Raw genomic sequence first — 20633 nt, forward strand, 5'->3', positions numbered from 1 at the left:
CTACTACGTGATATATTTTTGTAGCTAAACCAACTAGGCTTGTAATTTAACAATTTGTTCCAGAAGGCATTTTCTGCCCAAAAAAAAAAAATGTAAAAAAAATTACGTTCAAATCCCTCGACTTCTTCATAGTCGAATGAAAACAAATTATTACCTTGTACGCCTGCAAATAAATACAATATTTTTCTGAATCAGTGAATGGGAGCACAGGGGATTGTGTACTGTAGGCTACATCTTCATGTAATGTCGGCTGACCTTGACAACACACTTTAAATACCTTCAAGCAGGGCTTGTACACACAGCATTTATGACGTGCATTAGAGGAAGAGCGTCAAAAATATTTTCCCATCGGTGTATCATAATACTATGCAGGGAAATTATGGACATAAAACAGTCCATGATCAGTGAAGTTGTTTGGTAGCATGGCAATATTGTGAGTGACATGGAGTGTTAGCTATCATGGAATTACAGATGCCACTTACCTACATCTACAACAGGGTTCCTCTCTTCTCATAATTACAGTAAATGTGGTGACGTGATGACTCCGGCTGAGAGACATCAAAACAACAATACTGACCCTGGAATCTACTGGTGGGGGAGGAGGGTAGGAGGGAGGGAGGGAGAAGGTGGTTAATTAGCCTAGCTTTCAAGTCTTTTGGCTTCAATATTGATTTTGATAAGATAAAGTAAATTAATGTATTACTGGTTCATGTGTGGCGTGTTCTACAGTTGGCTATAAAGGCCAATAGGAGCCCGAAGCTCTCCAGGGGCCTCATTTATCAAAGGTACGTTTGCACAAAAAAACTCTCAACCTTGAGTAAGACAGTTTTCCCGCAAAGGTTGGTATTTAGAAATGTTTAACTTGAAGGGAAAGTATGTGTATCTCCAGACAAATCTCAAACCATGCGTGCACACAACTTGTAGAAGGCAAGCAAATAGGCTTATTGTTCGTTTGGGGAAAATGGGAGGTGTTTGATGCACAGGAATTATAATACAAAAAGTTAAAATAAGTTTTAGTTTATAGACCTAAATCATCATCTACAGGATGTCTCTCCTTTTCTGACATGACTGGCTTCACAAATAGTAGACTACATTTGTTTCAATCATTCATTCAATAGCCAATCATGCTCATAAGTAAATAGGCAGTGAGCCTTGACAGTATGGGTTGGCTACAGTAGGATTATTCCTGTTTGATACACACTAAAAACAAATGGTTCTACAGTGTATATAGTGCCAAATAAGGGTTATTTGGCTTGTAACCATAGCATAATCCTTTTTGGTGCTTCTATGTAACCTTTTCTTTAAAGTTATATAAAGAACCATGCTCATACAATTCTAAATGGAACCTGTACGGTGCTCTAAATAACCTTTTCCTACGGTTCTATAAAGAACCATTAAAAAATGATTTTATAAAGCACCAAAAAAGGGTTTCGCCATGGTTACAACCATTTTGCGGGCTATATATAACACTTTTTTATGGTTCTTATAGAACCTTTATGGAGAATGGCTCTATAAAGAAACTTTCTCAATCTCAAAAGGTTCATTGTAGAACCATACAGGGTTATTCATTCTGGTTTAAAGGCCTTATTATATTGTTAAAATTGTAAAAATTATTACTGTGTTTATTAAGAACTTTAATCTGGTATGCTAGCTCGGGAACAGCTGGCGTCCCTGAGGAGAGAATTGAGACCTGCAGATTTAGTCAACTATTCTCAATTGACACATTCCATACGTGAGTCTTTCACAATACACTGTAACTGGCCATACTCATATATAACATTTAATAACATAACACCCAACAGATTAGATAAACTGGAATGACACTCACTCATGGTTGCACAAAAAGAGCTGTGAGCAAACCATTTCCCAAAATATTTGAATGATCCGCCACCCCTACATTATTACTAAAAGAGGACGGAACCCTTTATTGAACTGCAAAGAACCATTGAGGGCTCAAATAGTTATTTTGGTCAGTATGGTTCCACATAGAACCATCACCCTTCCCTTCCCCTTGAAGAACCCACATTTTTTTGTGTGTAGGACTGCAATAGCCTAGCTGATCTAATTTCAGATTCTATACCAAGGCAGGACATAGCATTTACTTGTAAATTGTTCAAAAGGACAATCCATCTTACAGAATGTGCGGCCAATATCTGATTGATTGCCTTTTAATGCTTCTGAAGTCAACTATGATTTAGTTTTTCATATGAAAAGCGGCAGCTAACGTTTTTCACCCTTAACAGTAGAACTACTAAAACAGTCATTTGGACTGCTCATGAATAAATAAATAAATAAATAAACATTACTCTGCCATTCTTAAAGTCATGCCCCTATCTGTCCCTGACCTTTCCTAAATACGTCTATATAGCACACTGTCATTGTTAGAATCTTAATATCACAAACAGAACTGGAGTTATACCCAGTTTTAGGAGGGCATTTCATATTTTGAATGGTTTTCCCCCATTGCCTTTTCTTATTCTGCTCCTTCTCCTGATAGTTGAAGATGCCATGCCCAGGTGATAATCACACTGATAATTGCCTCACAACTGAACCTAAACTATACCGAAACTACTTTCATACATATAAGATTAAATAAATGAAGTAAATGATGGGAGGGAAAGGGGGAGAATGGGTTGATGAGATGATGAGTGAGGGGAAGCAAACTATGCATAATGATGTTACCACCAATTATAAATGAAGAACAGGATGTGCCATTCGATTGTATTGATCTATTCTCAGGGTACGAAATACGGGGGAGCCAGGGGGTACTCAGCTCCCCTGAATGAGACAGTAGTCACCTAAATGCAACAAAAGTAAAACAAACCAAAATATTCTCCTATTTTGTTGAAATGCAGTGGTAAATATGTTTTACAGTGGTAAATATGTTTTACAGTGGTAAATATGAAAATAAAAGCTTCCAAATGAAATGAACAACCCCATCTCTCATTTCATGGTTTAAACCATTTAGTTCTGTGTGGCATCACAAACCGCCTCCCTGTCCACAATGCAGTAGTGCTGAATTTTGGCCTCAGCTGAGCTCCTTTCAACTCATAGATTTTCCTTTGAAGGCTACATTCTCATTTTCGCCATCTGCTTGCCATGCGCCCTTGATAAAAATAGCCTGACTTTATTCCAATGCATTAGATTTATCCGTTGATTTATCATTGTTTGCTTTTGTCAGTCAGCTGTTCAGAGCGCTCATTGCTTTCTTTTTTTAAGGTGCTCCCGGGTATTGGTGTTCTCTGTGCAGTCCGTGGTCAGAATAAATAGACCATTTATTTATCGTTATTATTTTCTAGATATATATGTTTTCCTTCCTGGATCAGCTGATAATGGTCGCCAATATCACTAGACTACTAGTCTACAGCTAAACACCAATGCACATCCAATCCATCCAATATTAATAAGAGTAGGCCTATAGTTGGCTCTTTCGGTTAGAAGCATTTGATTTTGCATTGGCATAGGTCTACATTATTTGGGATTTGTGTACTCATGAGAACTGTTTTCGTTTCAAAACATAATGAAATGTTACATAGGCATAGTTACAATTACAGTGCATTTTCTGAGATCTCCAAGATCCAAGAATAGTACAGGGTTTAAGTGCAAAGTTCTAATGAATTTGTTATATGCTTAATAATTACAAAGAACACTGTCATTAATGTAAGGAAATAAAGGTAGTGTTTTATGTAACATGAAGTGAAGACAAAAAAGTAGTAAACTCACTGTGTGTAAAATTGCCTCGGCTGAGAGGGTAGGCTACAGGCAGTTGTGTAGGCCCTTTTCAGAAAAATGCAATGAAAGTATAGGCAGTGTTACTTTTTTCACCATAACCGCCAATCAAAGTTTACCAACCTATTATTATTATTTTTTTGCTACTACATCACTGTCTACCGGTAGGCCTATTTGAAGTTCATAGTAATAGGCCTACACATTGTAGCCTAGTCTAGTAAATTGACCATGTGTGTTAGGGTGACTATCCCATTTTTCCCGAGAGAGTTTCAGCCCCATTTCAGGTGTCCTGACTTTTCAAGCTACAAAAAAAGTACATTTTGTCAGCAAGACGCATCAATTAATGTAGTCCTAATCAATGGCCCAATGTCATTAGGAACACTTTTTGGTGTTTTGTAAGAGATGACTATTTCCATTCATTAAATGGCAGAAGTGTATATCCATTGCACTGTTTTAATTATTTTGGAACGGACGAACATACACAGGTGGCACACTTTTCGAAGTCATTTGTTTGACAGATGAAAGCATCATGACTACTGAAAAATTAACACAACCAGTGTGTTATAAATTATGTCTTTATTATAATCACGGTGTAATTCACACTCTGTCTATTCTAATTATAATCTCAAAGTGGAATGTACTCTATATCAGACCACCAAATCCAAGCAGTCTTATCAGTCTATTCTGGCCCACTTGAAGGACATAGTGAAAGACGAATGGACACAGTCCAAGACAAATGGATGCAGATTCTACCTTAGCGTTGCAACAAAATCTGAATGAAAATAACTCAGATGGTGGGGAAGAAATGAATCATGACATTTCTGATGATTTTTCTTCTGATTCTGAGGCTCAGCCTAAACCTTCATGGCCTAAATGCAAAAAAATCCAGAAAAGCGCACACTGAGCAGGTGCCCGTGGTACCAAATGAAACGGTGAGACAGGAGACAGCCCTGTTTGGATAGAGCAAGCCGGTGACAATGCTACAGGCTGATTATCAGCACAAAATGTCATCACTTAGAGAGCTTACATCTGAAGCAAAAAACATCAGCAATGCACTCACCAGCTTTCGCTGTTTATGTGACATGAACATGCTCCAACTGATGCAATTCTGTGAAGACCCACACCATGTGAGCACAAGCTGACAATAATCCAAAATATTTTACTGCTGCATTATAGACACATATATAGTACAGTACATTCATTATAATGCTGTTATAGTTTTGGTTCTGATTTTCACAATTTATGAAGGACACTTGGCTCTTATAATGAGGTTTAGTCTAATGATGTTCATTTGTCCGCTCGTCTTGCTGACCGTGAGTCTTGGTGGTTGAGGTATTTTTTTTATTTTGTCATTATAAAAATAAGCTGTTACCATGTTCCAAGACATATGCTTTCTGTTTCATAGTTGTAACAAAGGCACTCCACTAATATAATTTATTGAACACATGAATTGTGGTGTTTTGTGTTTTTACATTTTTTTTTTTTTTTTTTACATATGGCCTACAGTAACATAAACTAATGAAAATGCTTCATGTTATTTGAAATATATATATTTTTCGTATTCTAATATTACCTAAGACCTTCATAAACACAACCAAATTACTATTTTTGCAATAGCTTATATGAAATTACACTGTTAGCATGTTGCAATTAGAATGACAGCTCATGAGCTTTATGGGGGGTTCCTCGAGGCCCAGCGGCTCTAGTGTTAATGATGACCATTACAGCTATAACTCTTATCTTCTGTAATCAGACATGGCTACATTACTACTAGCATCTATTACAAGGCTTTGCATCCGATGATATGACGTTGTTAAGAATAACTGGGGGGTAGTTTGGGTTTGTAAAGTGGCATTTGAAAATAAGACATTATTATTACAGCGAGCTACGGGCCGCCATGTTTTATTCTCTGTGATCATCTGTTCCTTAACTTCTCTCCCAGTTTTTCCTATTTTGTGCTCTTTGTTCCTCTGTCAATGGCAGCTCTTCCTCTTCTCTTCATTTCAACAGAGAGCAAGGAGGTGTACAAGAGACAAGTGCTGTCAATCACCTGCATCACCGTGGGGATCAGTGTTCTGGGCATTCTCTGTATGGCTCTCTACTGTCGGAACAAGTAGGTGGACACGAGCACCCATAGGGTCGGATTTCAGTTCATACACCTAAAACCATAGCACACACCACAGGCATTTGGCTATTGATCTAGCTTCAGCTGCCACTCCATGTCAAAGAGCCTACTGTAAGAGTCCGGATTCACAATTATATCCCTCCAATTAACATTAATACATGTACATAATTTTAAGGAACTTGACAATTTGTTTTATTGTGTTGGTATGGGCCCTGCACACAATATTTGTCTATGTATGTTTTACATCCTGTTAACGCCTGAAAGCACCTGTCTAGAATGTATATCCTTTATATATTCATCCAGCACGCTGGGCCAAACATCAAAGCTGTAATGGCAAACTGTCATTCATGGTATATGGAGCAGAAAGCCCTCTGATAAATTGCATTGTAATTTTATAGGGTCTGTAATATAATGATGTGAGTGAGTGAGCAGCCTGACAACAAGATAATCGGATAAAACCTTGATCTAGTGCCATTTGGAAGGAATCTATAATGGAGTTACAGCACAGGAACCTATCAACTCCATCAGAGCTGCTAAATTTACACTTCTTCACTGCAATGACTAGGGGTGAAGAGGCACATAGTGGGGCTGAGGGTTAAAGGTCAAGGCAATGCTGTGATTTAGTTAACATGCCACGTATATGTACTCCCCCTCGCCCCCTCAGGAGACGCAGAGAAAAACTCCAGGCCCACTTGAAAGAGAGTTGCAGCCTCAAAAACTACAGCGGCAACGCTTCTGCTTTGGAGTCGTCCAAATCGAGCCTGAGGCCTGACACGGGCCTGCAGCTGCAGAATGTGAGTATGCTGAGGGGATTCTCCTCTTCCTCTGCATCCTCCATGTATCTAGGGTGACTGATCATGCTGTCGGCCTACATCTCATAACCCAGTTATGCAGAGTGTCTTTTTCCTGCAGAACTGTTGGAGATATGTTGTTCGCTCAGGGCTGCAGCAGCAAGCAGTCTTTGAAGTTTGGCATGCTAAACAACTGTCTATTCCACCCCTTCCACCCAACCCAAACTGTTCAGAGTTAGCGCTGTTAGCAGAGAAGTCTTTCAGAGAACACTGCGCAGTCATTTGGGACCCTAGGCTGTGTATTGTTGTCATTCATCATCCGCTAAATAGCCTCTGTCAACAGATTTATGTCCAATATTCCAATCTGTGCTGTTTTCATGCAAACACCGCGTTCATTTGAAGATCAGTCGAAGTTATTGCCTGTGCACGGGAGAAAGATGGGGATGTCTGGGTATCACACACCACTCCATAGATCTGCTCCATTCAGACTCACCATCAACTAAGTCCTGAGGATATGGCTCTCAAGGTTTCTTATAGATCTAGCCACTAATGAAGGCATCGTTTTAATGTGATACACGTAGTGTTGCAAAACCAAGGTATATTACTGAAAACCTAAGTTTACCAGTAAACTACCAGAATTTGTGTAACTTTCAAGGAATTTTATAAGAAGACATCTATTGGCCTTTTGGGGTACTTCAGATTATCACAGATGTCTGTAATTATTGCTGGCCCTCTGTGTGGCCTTATAACATGTAAAATACATTATATGAAATCATTAAATAAGATGATTTTAAAATAGAAAAATGTAATGACAAAGCTGTAAAACATCATCCTTAATAAACTATCAACTTAGTGAATACCATTGGTGTTTGATATGAGGGTTTCAGCATGAAACTGTATTTTTATATTGTATTTTTTAACACACTAATTTATTTGACTATGTCAATAAGTATTTATTGTCAATGTTTTCGCATCAAACTGGTGGCATTTGTGAAAAAAGTCAATAGTTGGACTTGTTGCAGAGTTGATTGAAAATAATGCCATTGTTGATTAGATGCATTTTTTGGTATCAATTATGCTATTTTCTCTTGAACTATATGGTGTGTCTACTAGAAACTCATGAACAATATGGACACAGATGTAGAAAATGAATACAATATATGAATATAGATTTATATTCAAGTTATTCAAGAATAAATTACAAAAGCTACCATAGATTGCCATAGATTTTCTGTTAATTACCTTAATTACCAAAGATGTTGGTACTTATATACTCAACATTCCACGCATGTAACTTGTACACATATGACGTATCTCGTCACAGAATTTAGGTATCACTATATTACCTTGGGCTTCAAGTCGATGCTATTGTTATTTGTTTTAATAACAGAGTTTGGCTGTTCCACTTTCCATGTATCTTCTGAGACTGTTTTCTTTCCAATGGAATCTATTGGGAAATGATGCTGATGCAGGCTATTTGTTTCATGCACATATTCATATCGATTTGTGTCTGCAAGATATCAGTTACCAGGATTTCACAACATCTCTGGGGGGGGGGATCAGTGATAGTAGCACACACGCAGACAGACACACACACCTCGACCTGCCCTCCCAACCCCCTACTTCCTGTCAAATGATACAATTGCTCTAGCGTCTCGCAGTCAGATTTTAAAACAATTGCAATACCACCCTTTTCTCCCTACCTGCAGCAACACTCTGTGGAGGTACTACGCTAAATGATGGCTCACTCTCTCCCCCAGAATCCCTCAGGCTACAGCAGTCTGCTAGGGTGAAAGAAAACAATTAAATGTGTTCCTGACAACGTATTCGCAAAATCATAAAAGCTGTTTCTGCTCTGGGTGGTCGCAGCTGAAACCCGCTGGCGGATGGTGGCCACTATCTCCCCTAGATTAAAACATCTATTACACTAACACGCTCCCCGCTGTGCCATAACAGTCAACGCCGTGCGTGCCACATCTATTACATGTTGCATTACTCCTCTCTTTATTGAGATTAATACCTGGGTTGATTTCATGAAACAGTGCTGATGTATTGGGCTCTGTGCAAAGTCTCTGATTGGTTCTTAAAAAGAGCAAAACTACTGGACTGACTGCAGGACACATCTGCTACCAGTGTCTGGTACTCTTTTATCCATTAGATTAGTTCTAGAGAAAAAAAATGTGGTATTAGATGAGCAGTCTTGGGTATAGACTGTCCTCATTTTGGTCTTAAGTCCAAAGGATTGACAGTATATTTGTTATGAGTACTGCATTCATGGGGTTTCCCTCAGTAAATTTAAAGCGATACTTTGGGATTTTGACAAAGAAGCCCATTATCTACTCCCCCAGATGAGTCAGATGAGTTAGACTTCTGGATACCATTTTTATGTCTCTGCGTCCAGTATGAAGAACATTAGAGGTAGTTTTGCAAGCCAATGCTAACTAGTGTTAGCACAATATCTGGTAGTCTACAGGAACAGATAGCATGCTAGCTGTTCCCATAGACTTGTAGACAATGCACTAACGCTAGTTAGTAATTGAGTTCATGCTAATTAGCAACTTCCTTCAATCTGCACAGAGACATAAAAATGGTATTTTGGTCTGAAATTTTCCACAAATTCTGACTCTGGGGTGGTAGATAAAGCCAAAATCCTGAAGTACCCCTTTAATAAAAATGCATTTTTAAGCCTGGACTTTTTCACACGTGAAAAAGTGGGGGAGGGGTGGCTATTTATCTAAGATCTTCTCTTATGGCATCATGCTCTCTCAGTATTTCTGTCCCTAAAATATGTGAGCTGTTCGTTATAAAAGTGGCCGTAAGCCAAAATATGCATATGCATTTATTGCTGCGGTCTACCGCCACTCAGCAGTTTCGGCGGAGGCTGTTGGTAGTATTTCTGATTATTTAAAATCCTTTCTGGTATCTGAAATGGTTGTGTTAGGAGATTTAAATCTTGATACACATGCCTTAGATCAGTTTAAGAATATCTGTCTTGAGTTCAACTTGACTCAGCTGACAATGAAACCAACTCAGATGAATATAAAAAACTCCTCATTGATTGAACTTATCCTGACTAACCGTCCCCATGAGTATTTGAGTGGTGTTTTTGCAAACAATAACAGAGACCACTGCCCTATTGCTTGCATTAGAGATACCAAATTGAAAATCTGTGACCCTCGTAAAATTGTGATTTTTGCTCTTCAAATTCACTCCGCAGGTGCTCCTTCATGATGCATATTATTCAGATCTTTTTTCTACTAGATGCGTACCAGACCCTGTTTTGGCACTTACATTTTTATGCTCATTTTTACCTCTATTGATGATAAACATACCCCTTCCAAGCGACTCAGAGCCAAAAAGCAAACGATCCCATGGTACTCTCCTGTACTCTCAGGCATCCTCTTGACAAGAAATCTAGCCTGGGCCAAGGTTAGACAAACTGTCTCGTTAGCTTATTGGCAGCTATTTAGGTAATTGAGAAATAGATGCACTGCCTTGCTTCAATTGGGGCGGCAGGGTAGCCTAGTGGTTAGAGCGTTGGACTAGTAACTGAAAGGTTGCAAGTTCAAATCCCAGAGCTGACAAGGTACAAATCTGTCGTTCTGCCCCTGAACAGGCAGTTAACCCACTGTTCCTAGGCCATCGTTGAAAATAAGAATTAGTTCTTAACAGACTTGCCTAGTAAAATAAAAAAAATTATAAAAAAATTGGCCAAATCAAACTACATTCTTAGCGCTATGACAGATTATGTTAGTGATCCCTCTAAATTCTGGAAAAGCATGAATTAGTTGAAGTGGGGTAATTCCTCTACTTCCTTGTAGAAGATTTAGACTCCTGCATCATTATTGAAAAAGTCAAGATTTGTGATTATTTTAATCATAATTTATCTCAGCTGGTTTCCTATTTAAAATAAATGGTGGTCATACTGTTCTTGGCCAGTCAGTTGACTGTTCTTCCCACGTACAGCCTCCAGTTGCCTCGATGGATGATCAGTCAACCTCACGTGACATGGGAAATAAAAGTAAGGGTTTTTAATTTTGGTAACTCACAGAAACAGCTGTTCTCACTGCCTTATTAGCTATTGACAGCAAGAAGTCATTAGGGGCTGACAATTTGGACCCGTCTTTGCTTAAGTATGCAGCACCCCTCAATGCTGGCTCAGTAACACACATTTTGTATTTAACTTCATTATCAAGAAATATTCCAAAAGTGCAGAAAGCAGCTTTTGTACTACCACCCCATACGTGTGGGGATTGTAGTGATCTTGATAATTACAGTGCATTCGGAAAGTATTCAGACCCCTTGACCTTCTCCACATTTGGTTATGTTACAGCCTGTTTCTGAAATGGATAAAAGTATTTTATTTCCTCATCAATTTACACACAATACCCCATAATGAAAAGGTGAAAAAAGTTCAATTCTTTTGCAAATGTATAAACAATGTAACTGAAATATTTATATAACTATTCAGACCCTTTTCTTTGAGACTCAAAATTAGAGCTCAGGTGCATCATGTTTCAATTTATCATTCTTGAGATAATTTGACAACTTGATAAGAGTTCAGCTGTGGTAAATTCAATTGATATGACATGATTTGGAAAGGCACACACAAACCATGAGGTCGAAGGAATTGTCCTTAGAGCTCCAAGACAGGATTGTGTTGAGACACAAATCTGGGGAAAGATACCAAAAACATTATGCAGCATTGAAGGTCCCCAAGAAAATTCTGGCCGCCAGCTGAGCAATCGGGGGAGAAGGGCCTTGGTCAGGGAGGTGACCAAGAACCCGATGATCATTCTGACAGAGCTGGGAGAACCTTCCAGAAGGACAACCATCTCTGCAGCACTCCACCAATCAGGCCTTTATGGTAGAGTGGCCAGATGGAAGCCACTCCTTAGTAGCATGTACATGACTGCCTGCTTGGAATTTGCCAAAGGCACCTAAAGGACTCAAAGCATGAGAAACAAGATTCTCTGGTCTGATGAAACCAAGATTTAACTCTTTGGCCAGAATGCCAAGTGTCCCTTCTGGAGGAAAACTGGCACCATCCCTACGGTGAAGCATGGTGGCGGCAGTGTCATGCTGTGGGGATGTTTTTCAGTCGCATGGACTAGGAGACCAGTCAGGATCAAGGGAAAGATGAACAGAGCAAAGTACAGAGAGATCCTTGATGAAAACCTGCTCCAGAGCTCTCAGAACCTCAGACTGGGATGAAGGTTCAACCTTCCAACTGGACAATGACCCTGAGCACACAGCCAAGAAAACACTGGAGTGGCTTCGGGACAAGTCTCTGAATGTCCTTGAGTGGCCCAGCCAGACCCCGAACTTGAACCCAATCGAACATCTCTGGACAGACCTGCAAATAGCTGTGCAGCGAAGCTCCATCCAACCTGACAGAGCTTGAGATGAAGGGAGAATAATGGGAGAAACTCCCCAAATGCAGGTGTGCCAAGATTGCAGGTGTGCCTCTCCTTGTTCGGGCGACGTTCGGCGGTCGAAGTCACCGACTTTAGCCATCGCCGATCCACTTTTCATTTTCCATTGGTTTTGTCTTGTCTTCCATCACTCCTGGTTCCAATTCCATCAATTACATGTTGTGTATTTAACCCTCTGTTCCCCCCATGTCCTTGTCCGTAATTGTTTGTTGTAATGCGTGTGCACGGTATGCTGGTATTTACCGGGTTTTGTTTAACCCATTATTTATTATTATTCTGTTTACGGTGGTTTATGGTTGTTAAACACAACTGTTGAAATCAGTTTCCGCACTCCTGTGTCTGACTTCTCTGCCACCAGTAGCATCGCATTACACATAGGTGCTTCAACAAAGTACTGAGTACAAAAAAATCTGTTTTTGCTTTGTCATTATGGGGTTTTGTCTGTAGATGAATGAGGAAATAAAATAATTTTATCAATTTTAGAATAAGGCTGTAATGTAACAAAATGTTGAAAAAGTCAAGGGGTTTAAATATTTTCCCAATGCACTGTATCTATCCATTTCTAGGCTCCCTTGTCTTGCAAAAATACTTGAATCATTGGTCAACAAACAGATACGTTATTTTCTATCTGTAAATAGTATTCTTAATGTTAATCAATCCAGATTCAAACCTAAACATAGCACCTGCCAAATCAAATCAAATTTTATTTGTCACATACACATGGCTAGCAGATGTTAATGCGAGCGTAGCTAATGCTTGTGCTTCTAGTTCCGACAATGCAGTAATAACCAACAAGTAATCTAACCTAACAATTCCACGACAACTACCTTACACACACAGTGCAAAGGAATGAAAGAATATGTACATAAAAATATATGAATGAGTGATGGTAGAGAACGGCATAGGCAAGATGCAGTAGATGGTATCGAGTACAGTATATACATATGAGATGAGTAATGTAGGGTATGTAAACATATAAAAGTGGCATTGTTTAAAGTAGTGATACATGTATTACATCAAGATGGCAAGATGCAGTAGATGGTATAGAGTACAGTATATACATATGAGATGAGTAATGTAGGGTATGTAAACATTCTATGAAGTGGCATTGTTTAAAGTGGCTAGTGATACATTTTTTACATACATTTTTACATTATTAAAGTGGCTGGAGTTGACTCAGTATGTTGGCAGCAGCCACTCAATGTTAGTGGTGGCTGTTTAACAGTCTGATGGCCTTGAGATAGAAGCTGTTTTTCAGTCTCTAGGTCCCTGCTTTGATGCACCTGTACTGACCTCGCCTTCTGGATGATAACGGGGTGAACAGGCAGTGGCTCGGGTGGTTGTTGTCCTTGATGATCTTTTTGGCCTTCCTGTGACATTGGGTGATGTACGTGTCCTGGAGGGCAGGTAGTTTTCCCCCGGTGACGCGTTGTGTAGACCTCATTACCCTCTGGAGAGCCTTACCGTTGTGGGTGGAGCAGTTGCCGTACAGCCCGGCAGGATGATACAGCCCGATTGGATGCTCTCGATTGTGCATCTATAAAGGTTTGTGAGTGCTTTTGGTGACAAACCACATTTCTTCATCCTACTGAGGTTGAAGAGGTGCTGCTGCGCCTTCTTCACCACACTGTCTGTGTGGGTGGACCAGTTGCACAGAGTGGGGTCGATTTGTGATTTGGTAACAAAACGGATGGCATTGTGATATACTGCATCCAGTTTGCTGAGTAGAGGTTTGGGAGCTATTTTGTAGATGACAATGACAAAGTCGAGGATCGGTAGGATAATCAGTTTTACTAGGGTAAGTTTGGTTGCGTGAGTGAAGAAGTCTTTGTTGCGAAATAGATAGCCGATTTTGGATTGGAAATGTTTAATATGAGTTGAAAAGCATGCATTTGGTTTTACTAGCGTTTATGGGCAGTTGGAGGCCACGGAAGGAGTGTTGTATGGCATTGAAGCTCGTTTGGAGGTTAGTTAGCATAGTCTCCAAGGAAGGGCCAGAAGTATACAGAATGGTGTCGTCTGCGTAGAGGTGGATCAGGGAATCGCCCGCAGCAAGAGCAACATCATTGATGTATACAGAGAAAAGAGTCGGCCCGAGAATTGAACCCTGTGGTACCCCGTAGAGACTGTCAGAGGTCCGGACAACATGCCCTCCGATTTGACACACTGAACTCTGTCTGCAAAGTAGTTGGTGAACCAGACAAGGCAGTCATTAGAAAAACCAAGGATATTGAGTCTGCCAATAAAAATACGGTGGTTGACAGAGTCGAAAGCCTTGGCCAGGTCAATGAAGACGGCTGCACAGTACTGTCTTTTATCGATGGTGGTTATGATATCGTTTAGTACCTTTAGCGTGGGTACACCCGTGACCGGCTCGGAAACCGGATTGCACAGCGGAGAAGGTACGGTGGGATTCGAAATGGTCACTGATCTGTTTATTAACTTGGCTTTCGAAGACTTTAGATAGGCAGGGCAGGATGGATATAGGTTTGTAACAGTTTGGGTCTAGGGTGTTACCCCCTTTGAAGAGGGGGATGACCGCGGCAGCTTTCTAATCTTTAGGGTTCTCGGATGATACGAAAGAGAGGTTGAACAGGCTGGTAATAGAGGTTGCAACAATGGCGGCGGATAGTTTTAGAAAGAGAGGGTCCAGATCGTCTATCCTAGCTGATTTGTATGGGTCCAGGTTTTGCAGCTCTTTCAGAACATCTGCTGTCTGGATTTGGGTGAAGGAGAAGCTGGGGAGGCTTGGGCAAGGAGCAGCGGGGGTGGGGGGGTGGGGGGGGGTCTGTTGGCCGGGGTTGGAGTCGCCAGGAGGAAGGCATGGCCAGTCGTATACAAAACACTGGACTGTACCCAAACAAAAGAGCGAGGGTAAACCTCGTTGAACAACACAGGATAATACCTGTAATACACAATAGATAAAGCACGCAGCATAACAGCTGCACCAACGCATAGGTACTCACACAACCAACGGACATGGGAACAACAATAACGGACAGAGGGAACATACTGTATATAACATACTAATCAGGGGAAATGAGAAGCAGGGGTGTGTAATAAGACAAGACAGTCCGGGGTTGATGATAATGAATCCCGTTCAGTGAAGCCTAGAAAACTGGTGACTTAGACCTCTGGAACTGGTGAACAGAATGTGCAACAGTTCTGGGGAGAGCTGTGACAACCCCACTACGGCCATACCATGTTTGTTGTAAAATATATTGCAAATGCCTTAGATCAGGTATTCCCGTCTGGGGTACGCCAAATAAAAATGTGATTCACATTTAAACAATATATATATTATTAAAAATATATATATATTCACATTCACATGTATTCACATTTTCAAACAGTCCATTTAAATTTTCCGATGGGACTATACGTTTGGGTGAGGTTTTTTCTCACCTGAGTAGCCGCATTTCACTGCCAACACCATCTAGTGTTCTGTGAAATAACAACACAATGTCAAATATAGGTAGCCTAGTCAAATAATTAACATCCAATCACATTAACCGTTACTCTCTCGCGGGAATTCCACTAACGGTCCGTATGTAGCCAAACGTAGCTAATGCTCATTCCGTTTGCTCAGAAAAAATGGATAAATGGTTACCAGCAGCACTACACCTGCACCTGTCAACGACACAAGTTCTGCTTCCATGAGCACATCCAATGCTAGCATCAGTAATTCTACATTTGTTGTTAGCCCAGCTAGCATGGACACTGACTGTTGTGAATCTGATGCAGCCCAAAGAGCTACTGCCCCCTTACTCGGGAAAGCACTGAACAACAGACAGGAACGTTGGACCATCAAAGAGGCGCAAATATGATTAGAACTACATTGACTTGGAGTTCACGTATATTGGGAGTAAGTGCCTTTCCTCATCCATAGTGTGTTATATGCTATTTTTAATTAACAAATAAAGTTTTCTATGTAAACTGGCTAAATAAAGAGCAAAATTATTGATTATTTTTATATTTTTATTTGTGCCCTGGTCCAAAAAGAGCTCTTTGTCACTACCCACATGCCGGGTTGTGACAAAAACTCACACTCATTCTTACAGTATGTTTAATAATGTGCAGGCTTACAATGATGGCAAAAAAACATAATTTGAGAGTGCACTGACCTTGGTGCTAGAGGGAGTACGCAGCTGGAGGTTGAATGTTTGAAGGGGAACAGGACTATAAAAAGTTTGGGACCACTGCCTTAGATGATAGAAAGAATTGTGCTGCATGTATCTAACCTAGAAGTGACAAAAGCATGGATACATTTTTCTGCATCATTTCTGGACAGAAAATGTCTAATGTTTGCAATGTTAAGTAGATGTAAAAAAGCTGTCCTTAAAACAGTCTTGATATGTTCGTCAAAAGAGAGATCAGGGTCCAGAGTAACGCCGAGATCCTTCACAGTTTTATTTGAGACGACTGTACAACCATCAAGATGAATTGTCAGATTCAACGGAAGATCTCTTTGTTTCTTTAAACCTAGAACAAGGACCTCTGTTTTAAAGTTTAAAAGTATCAAGTTTACAGCCATCCACTTCCTTATATCTGAAACACAGGCTTCCAACGAGGGCAATTTTGGGGCTTCACCATGTTTCATCGAAATGTACAGCTGTGTGTCATCCGCATAGCAGTGAAAGTTAACATTATGTTTTCGAATGACATCCCCAAGAGGTAAAATATATAGTGAAAACAATAGTGGTCCTAAAATGGAACCTTGAGGAACACCGACATTTACAGTTGATTTGTCAGAGGACAAACCATCCATAGAGACAAACTGATATCATTCCGACAGATAAGATCTAAACCAGGCCAGAACTTGTCCGTATCGACCAATTTGGGTTTCTAATCTCTCCAAAAGAATGTGGTGATCGATTGTATCAAAAGCAGCACTAAGGTCTAGGAGCACGAGGACAGATGCAGAGCCTCGGTCTGACACCATTAAAGGATAATTTACCACCTTCAGAAGTGCAGTCTCAGTGCTATGATGGGGTCTAAAACCAGACTGAAACATTGTTTGTCTTCAGGAAGGCAGTGAGTTGCTGCGCAACAGCTTTTTCAAAAAAAATTGAGAGGAATGGGAGATTCGATATAGGCCAATAGTTTTTTATCTTTTCTGGGTCAAGGTTTGGCTTTTTCAAGAGAGGCTTTATTACTGCCACTTTTAGTGAGTTTGGTACACATCCGTTGGATAGGGAGACGTCTATTATGTTCAACATAGGAGCACCAAGCACAGGAAGCAGCTCTTTCAGTAGTTTAGTTGGAATAGGGTCCAGTATGCAGCTTGAAGGTTTAGAGGCCATGATTATTTTCATCATTGTGTCAAGAGATATAGTACTAAAACACTTGAGTGTCTCCCTTGATCCTTGGTCCTAGCGGAGTTGTGCAGATTTAGGACAACTGTGCTTTGAAGGAATACGCAAATTTAAAGAGGAGTCTGTAATTTGCTTTCTAATGATCATGATCTTTTCCTCAAAGAAATTCATGAATTTATTAGTGCTGAAAGTGAAAGAACATCCTCTCTTGGGGAATGCTGCTTTTTAGTATAATTTTTTGGGGGGGATTGTTGTTATTTTCCTCAATTAAATTGGAAAAATAGGATGATCGAGCAGCATTGAGGGCTCTTCAATACTGCACGGTACTGTCTTTCCAAGCTAGTCGGAAGACTTCCAGTTTGGTGTGGCGCCATTTCCGTTCCAGTTTTCTGGAAGCTTGCTTCAGAGCTCGGGGATTTTCTGTATACCAGGGAGCTAGTTTCTTATGACAAATGGTTTTAGGGATGCGACTGCATCTAGGGTATTGCACAAGGTTAAATTGAGTTCCTCAGTTAGGTGGTTAACTGATTTTTGTCCTCTGACTTCCTTGGGTAGGCAGAGGGAGTCTGGAAGGGCATCAAGGAATCTTTGGGTTGTCTGAGAATTTATAGCATGACTTTGATGATCCTTGGTTGGGGTCTGAGCAGATTATTTGTTGTGATTGCAAATGGAATAAAATGGTGGACCGATAGTCCAGGATTACGAGCCAAGATCCACAACATTAAGATCCACAACATTTATTCCATGGGACAAAACTAGGTCCAGAGTATGACTGTGGCAGTGAGTAGGTCCGGAGACATCTTGGACAAAACCCACTGTCGATGATGGCTCCGAAAGCCTTTTGGAGTGGGTCTGTGGACTTTTCAATGTGAATTGTTTTTAAATATTACCTGCTATGATTACAAGGTCCGATAGGAATTCAGGGAACTCAGTGAGGAATGCTGTATATGGCCCAGGAGGACTGTAAACAGTAGCTATAAAAAGTGATTGAGTAGGCTGCATAGATTTCATGACTAGAAGCTCAAAAGACGAAAACATCAGGGTTTTTTGTAAATTGACATTTCCTATTGTAAATGTTAGCAACACCTCCGCCTTCGTGGGATGCGCGGGGGATATGGTCACTAGTGTAACCAGGAGGTGAGGCCTCATTGAACACAGTAAATTCATCAGGCTTAAGCCATGTTTCAGTCAGGCCAATCACATCAAGATTATGATCAGTGATTAGTTTATTGAATATAACTGCCTTGGAAGTCAGGGAGCTAACATTAAGTAGCCCTATTTTGAGATGTGAGATATCACAATCTCTTTCAATAATGGCAGGAATGGAAGAGGTATTTATTCCAGTGAGATTGCTAAGGCGAACAACGCCATGTTTAGTTTTGCCCAACCTAGGTCGAGGCACAGACATGGTCTCAATGGGGATAGCTGAGCTGACTACACTGACTGTGATAGTGGCAGACTCCACTAAGCTGGCAGGCTGGCTAACAGCCTGCTGCCTGGCCTGCACCCTATTTCATTGTGGAGCTAGGGGAGTTAAAGCCCTGTCTATGTTCGTAGATAAAATGAGAGCACCCCTCCAGATAGGATGGAGTCCGTCACTCCTCAACAGGCCAGGCTTGGTCCTGTTTGTGGGTGAGTCCCAGAAAGAGGGCCAATTATCTACAAATTCAATCTTTTGGGAGGGGCAGAAAACAGTTTCCATCAGCGATTGAGTTGTGAGACTCTGCTGTAGAGCTCATCACTCCCCCTAACTGGGATGGGGCCAGAGACAATTACTCAATGCCGATTTACACGCTGAAGCTATGTTGCGCTTGGTGACCTCTGACTGTTTCATCCTAACATCGTTGGTGCCGACGTGGATAACGATATCCCTATACTCTCTACACTCGCCAGTTTTAGCTTTAGCCAGCACCATCTTCAGATTAGCCTTAACGTCAGTAGCCCTGCCCCCTGGTAAACAGTGTGTGATCGCTGGATATTCGTTTTAAGTCTAATACTGCGGGTAATGGAGTCGCCAATGACTAGGGTTTTCAATTTGTCAGAGCTAATGGTGGGAGGCTTCGGCGACTCAGACCCCGTAACGGGAGTAGAGACCAGAGAAGTTTCAGCCTCTGACTCCGACTCGCTCCTCAATGGGGAGAACCGGTTGAAAGTTTCTGTCGGCTGAATGAGCGACACCGGTTGAGCATTCCTACAGCATTTCCCTCCAGAAGTCATGAGAAAGTTGTCCGGCTGCGGGGACCATGCGAGGGGATTTATACTGCTGGCACAGACGCTGTTTCATCCTTTCCCACACTGAAATTACCCTTGCCTAACTATTGCGTCTGAAGCTGGGCTTGCAGCACAGCTATCCTCGCTGTAAGACGATCGTTCCCCTGTATATTATGAGTACAGCGACTGCAATTAGAAGGCATCATGTTAATGTTACTACTTAGCTTCGGCTGGTGGAGGTCCTGACGAACCACGTCCAGATATAGCGCCCGGAGTGAAAAAGTTGAATGAAAAAAAGAAAGAAAGTTGAGTGAGGGAAAACAAAAAATATAAACGTTGATTAAAAAGTAAAAAACGTAAAGTTGTCAGGTAGCAATGTAAGGTTAGCAAGAAAACGCACAGCATGTCCTGGCTTCAGAGCCTGATCAACAGGCAGTTTACTTTGGGCACGTCATTCAGGCCGCAATTGAGAAAAAAAGGGGCCTTGCCCATTTGAGCCAATCAGTTGTGTTGTGACAAAGTAGGTGTGGTATACAGAAGATAGCCCTATTTGGTAAAAAAAAACAAGTCTATATTATGGCAAGAACATCTCAAATAAGCAAAGAAAAATGACAGTCCATCATTACTTTAAAACCTCTTGAAGCTATGGGGGCGCTATTTCATTATTGGATAAAAAAAACGTGCCCATTTTAAGTGCAATATTTTGTCACGAAAAGATGCTCGACTATGCATATAATTGACAGCGTTTCCAAATCTGCAAAGATATTGTCTGTGAGTGCCCCAGAACTGATGCTACAGGCGAAACCAAGATGAAACTTCAAACTGGAAGTGAGCAAAATGTTTGAGGCGCTGTTTTCCATTGTCTCCTTATATGGCTGTGAATGCGCCAGGAACGAGCCTACACCTTCTGCCGTTTCCCCAAGGTCTCTGCAGCATTGTGACGTATTTGTAGGCATATCATTGGAAGATTGGCCATAAGAGACTACATTTACCAGGTGTCCGCCCGGTGTCCTTTGTTGAAATTGGT

The 20633-nt window shown here is 40.8% G+C and overlaps 1 protein-coding gene across 1 annotated transcript in view; it reads left to right on the plus strand.

Moving 5' to 3' along the window:
• LOC109899126 (pro-neuregulin-3, membrane-bound isoform) overlaps positions 1 to 20633 on the plus strand; it is a 203469-nt gene that overhangs the window by 157615 nt on the left and 25221 nt on the right. Inside the window, exons 4-5 of the mRNA XM_031835625.1 lie at positions 5740 to 5842; positions 6519 to 6648. Coding sequence (XP_031691485.1) covers positions 5740 to 5842; positions 6519 to 6648 — 233 coding nt within the window. The remainder of the gene's footprint in view (positions 1 to 5739; positions 5843 to 6518; positions 6649 to 20633) is intronic.

This window comes from Oncorhynchus kisutch, linkage group LG11 (genome assembly GCF_002021735.2).
Source record: "Oncorhynchus kisutch isolate 150728-3 linkage group LG11, Okis_V2, whole genome shotgun sequence".
Taxonomy (NCBI): domain Eukaryota; kingdom Metazoa; phylum Chordata; class Actinopteri; order Salmoniformes; family Salmonidae; genus Oncorhynchus; species Oncorhynchus kisutch.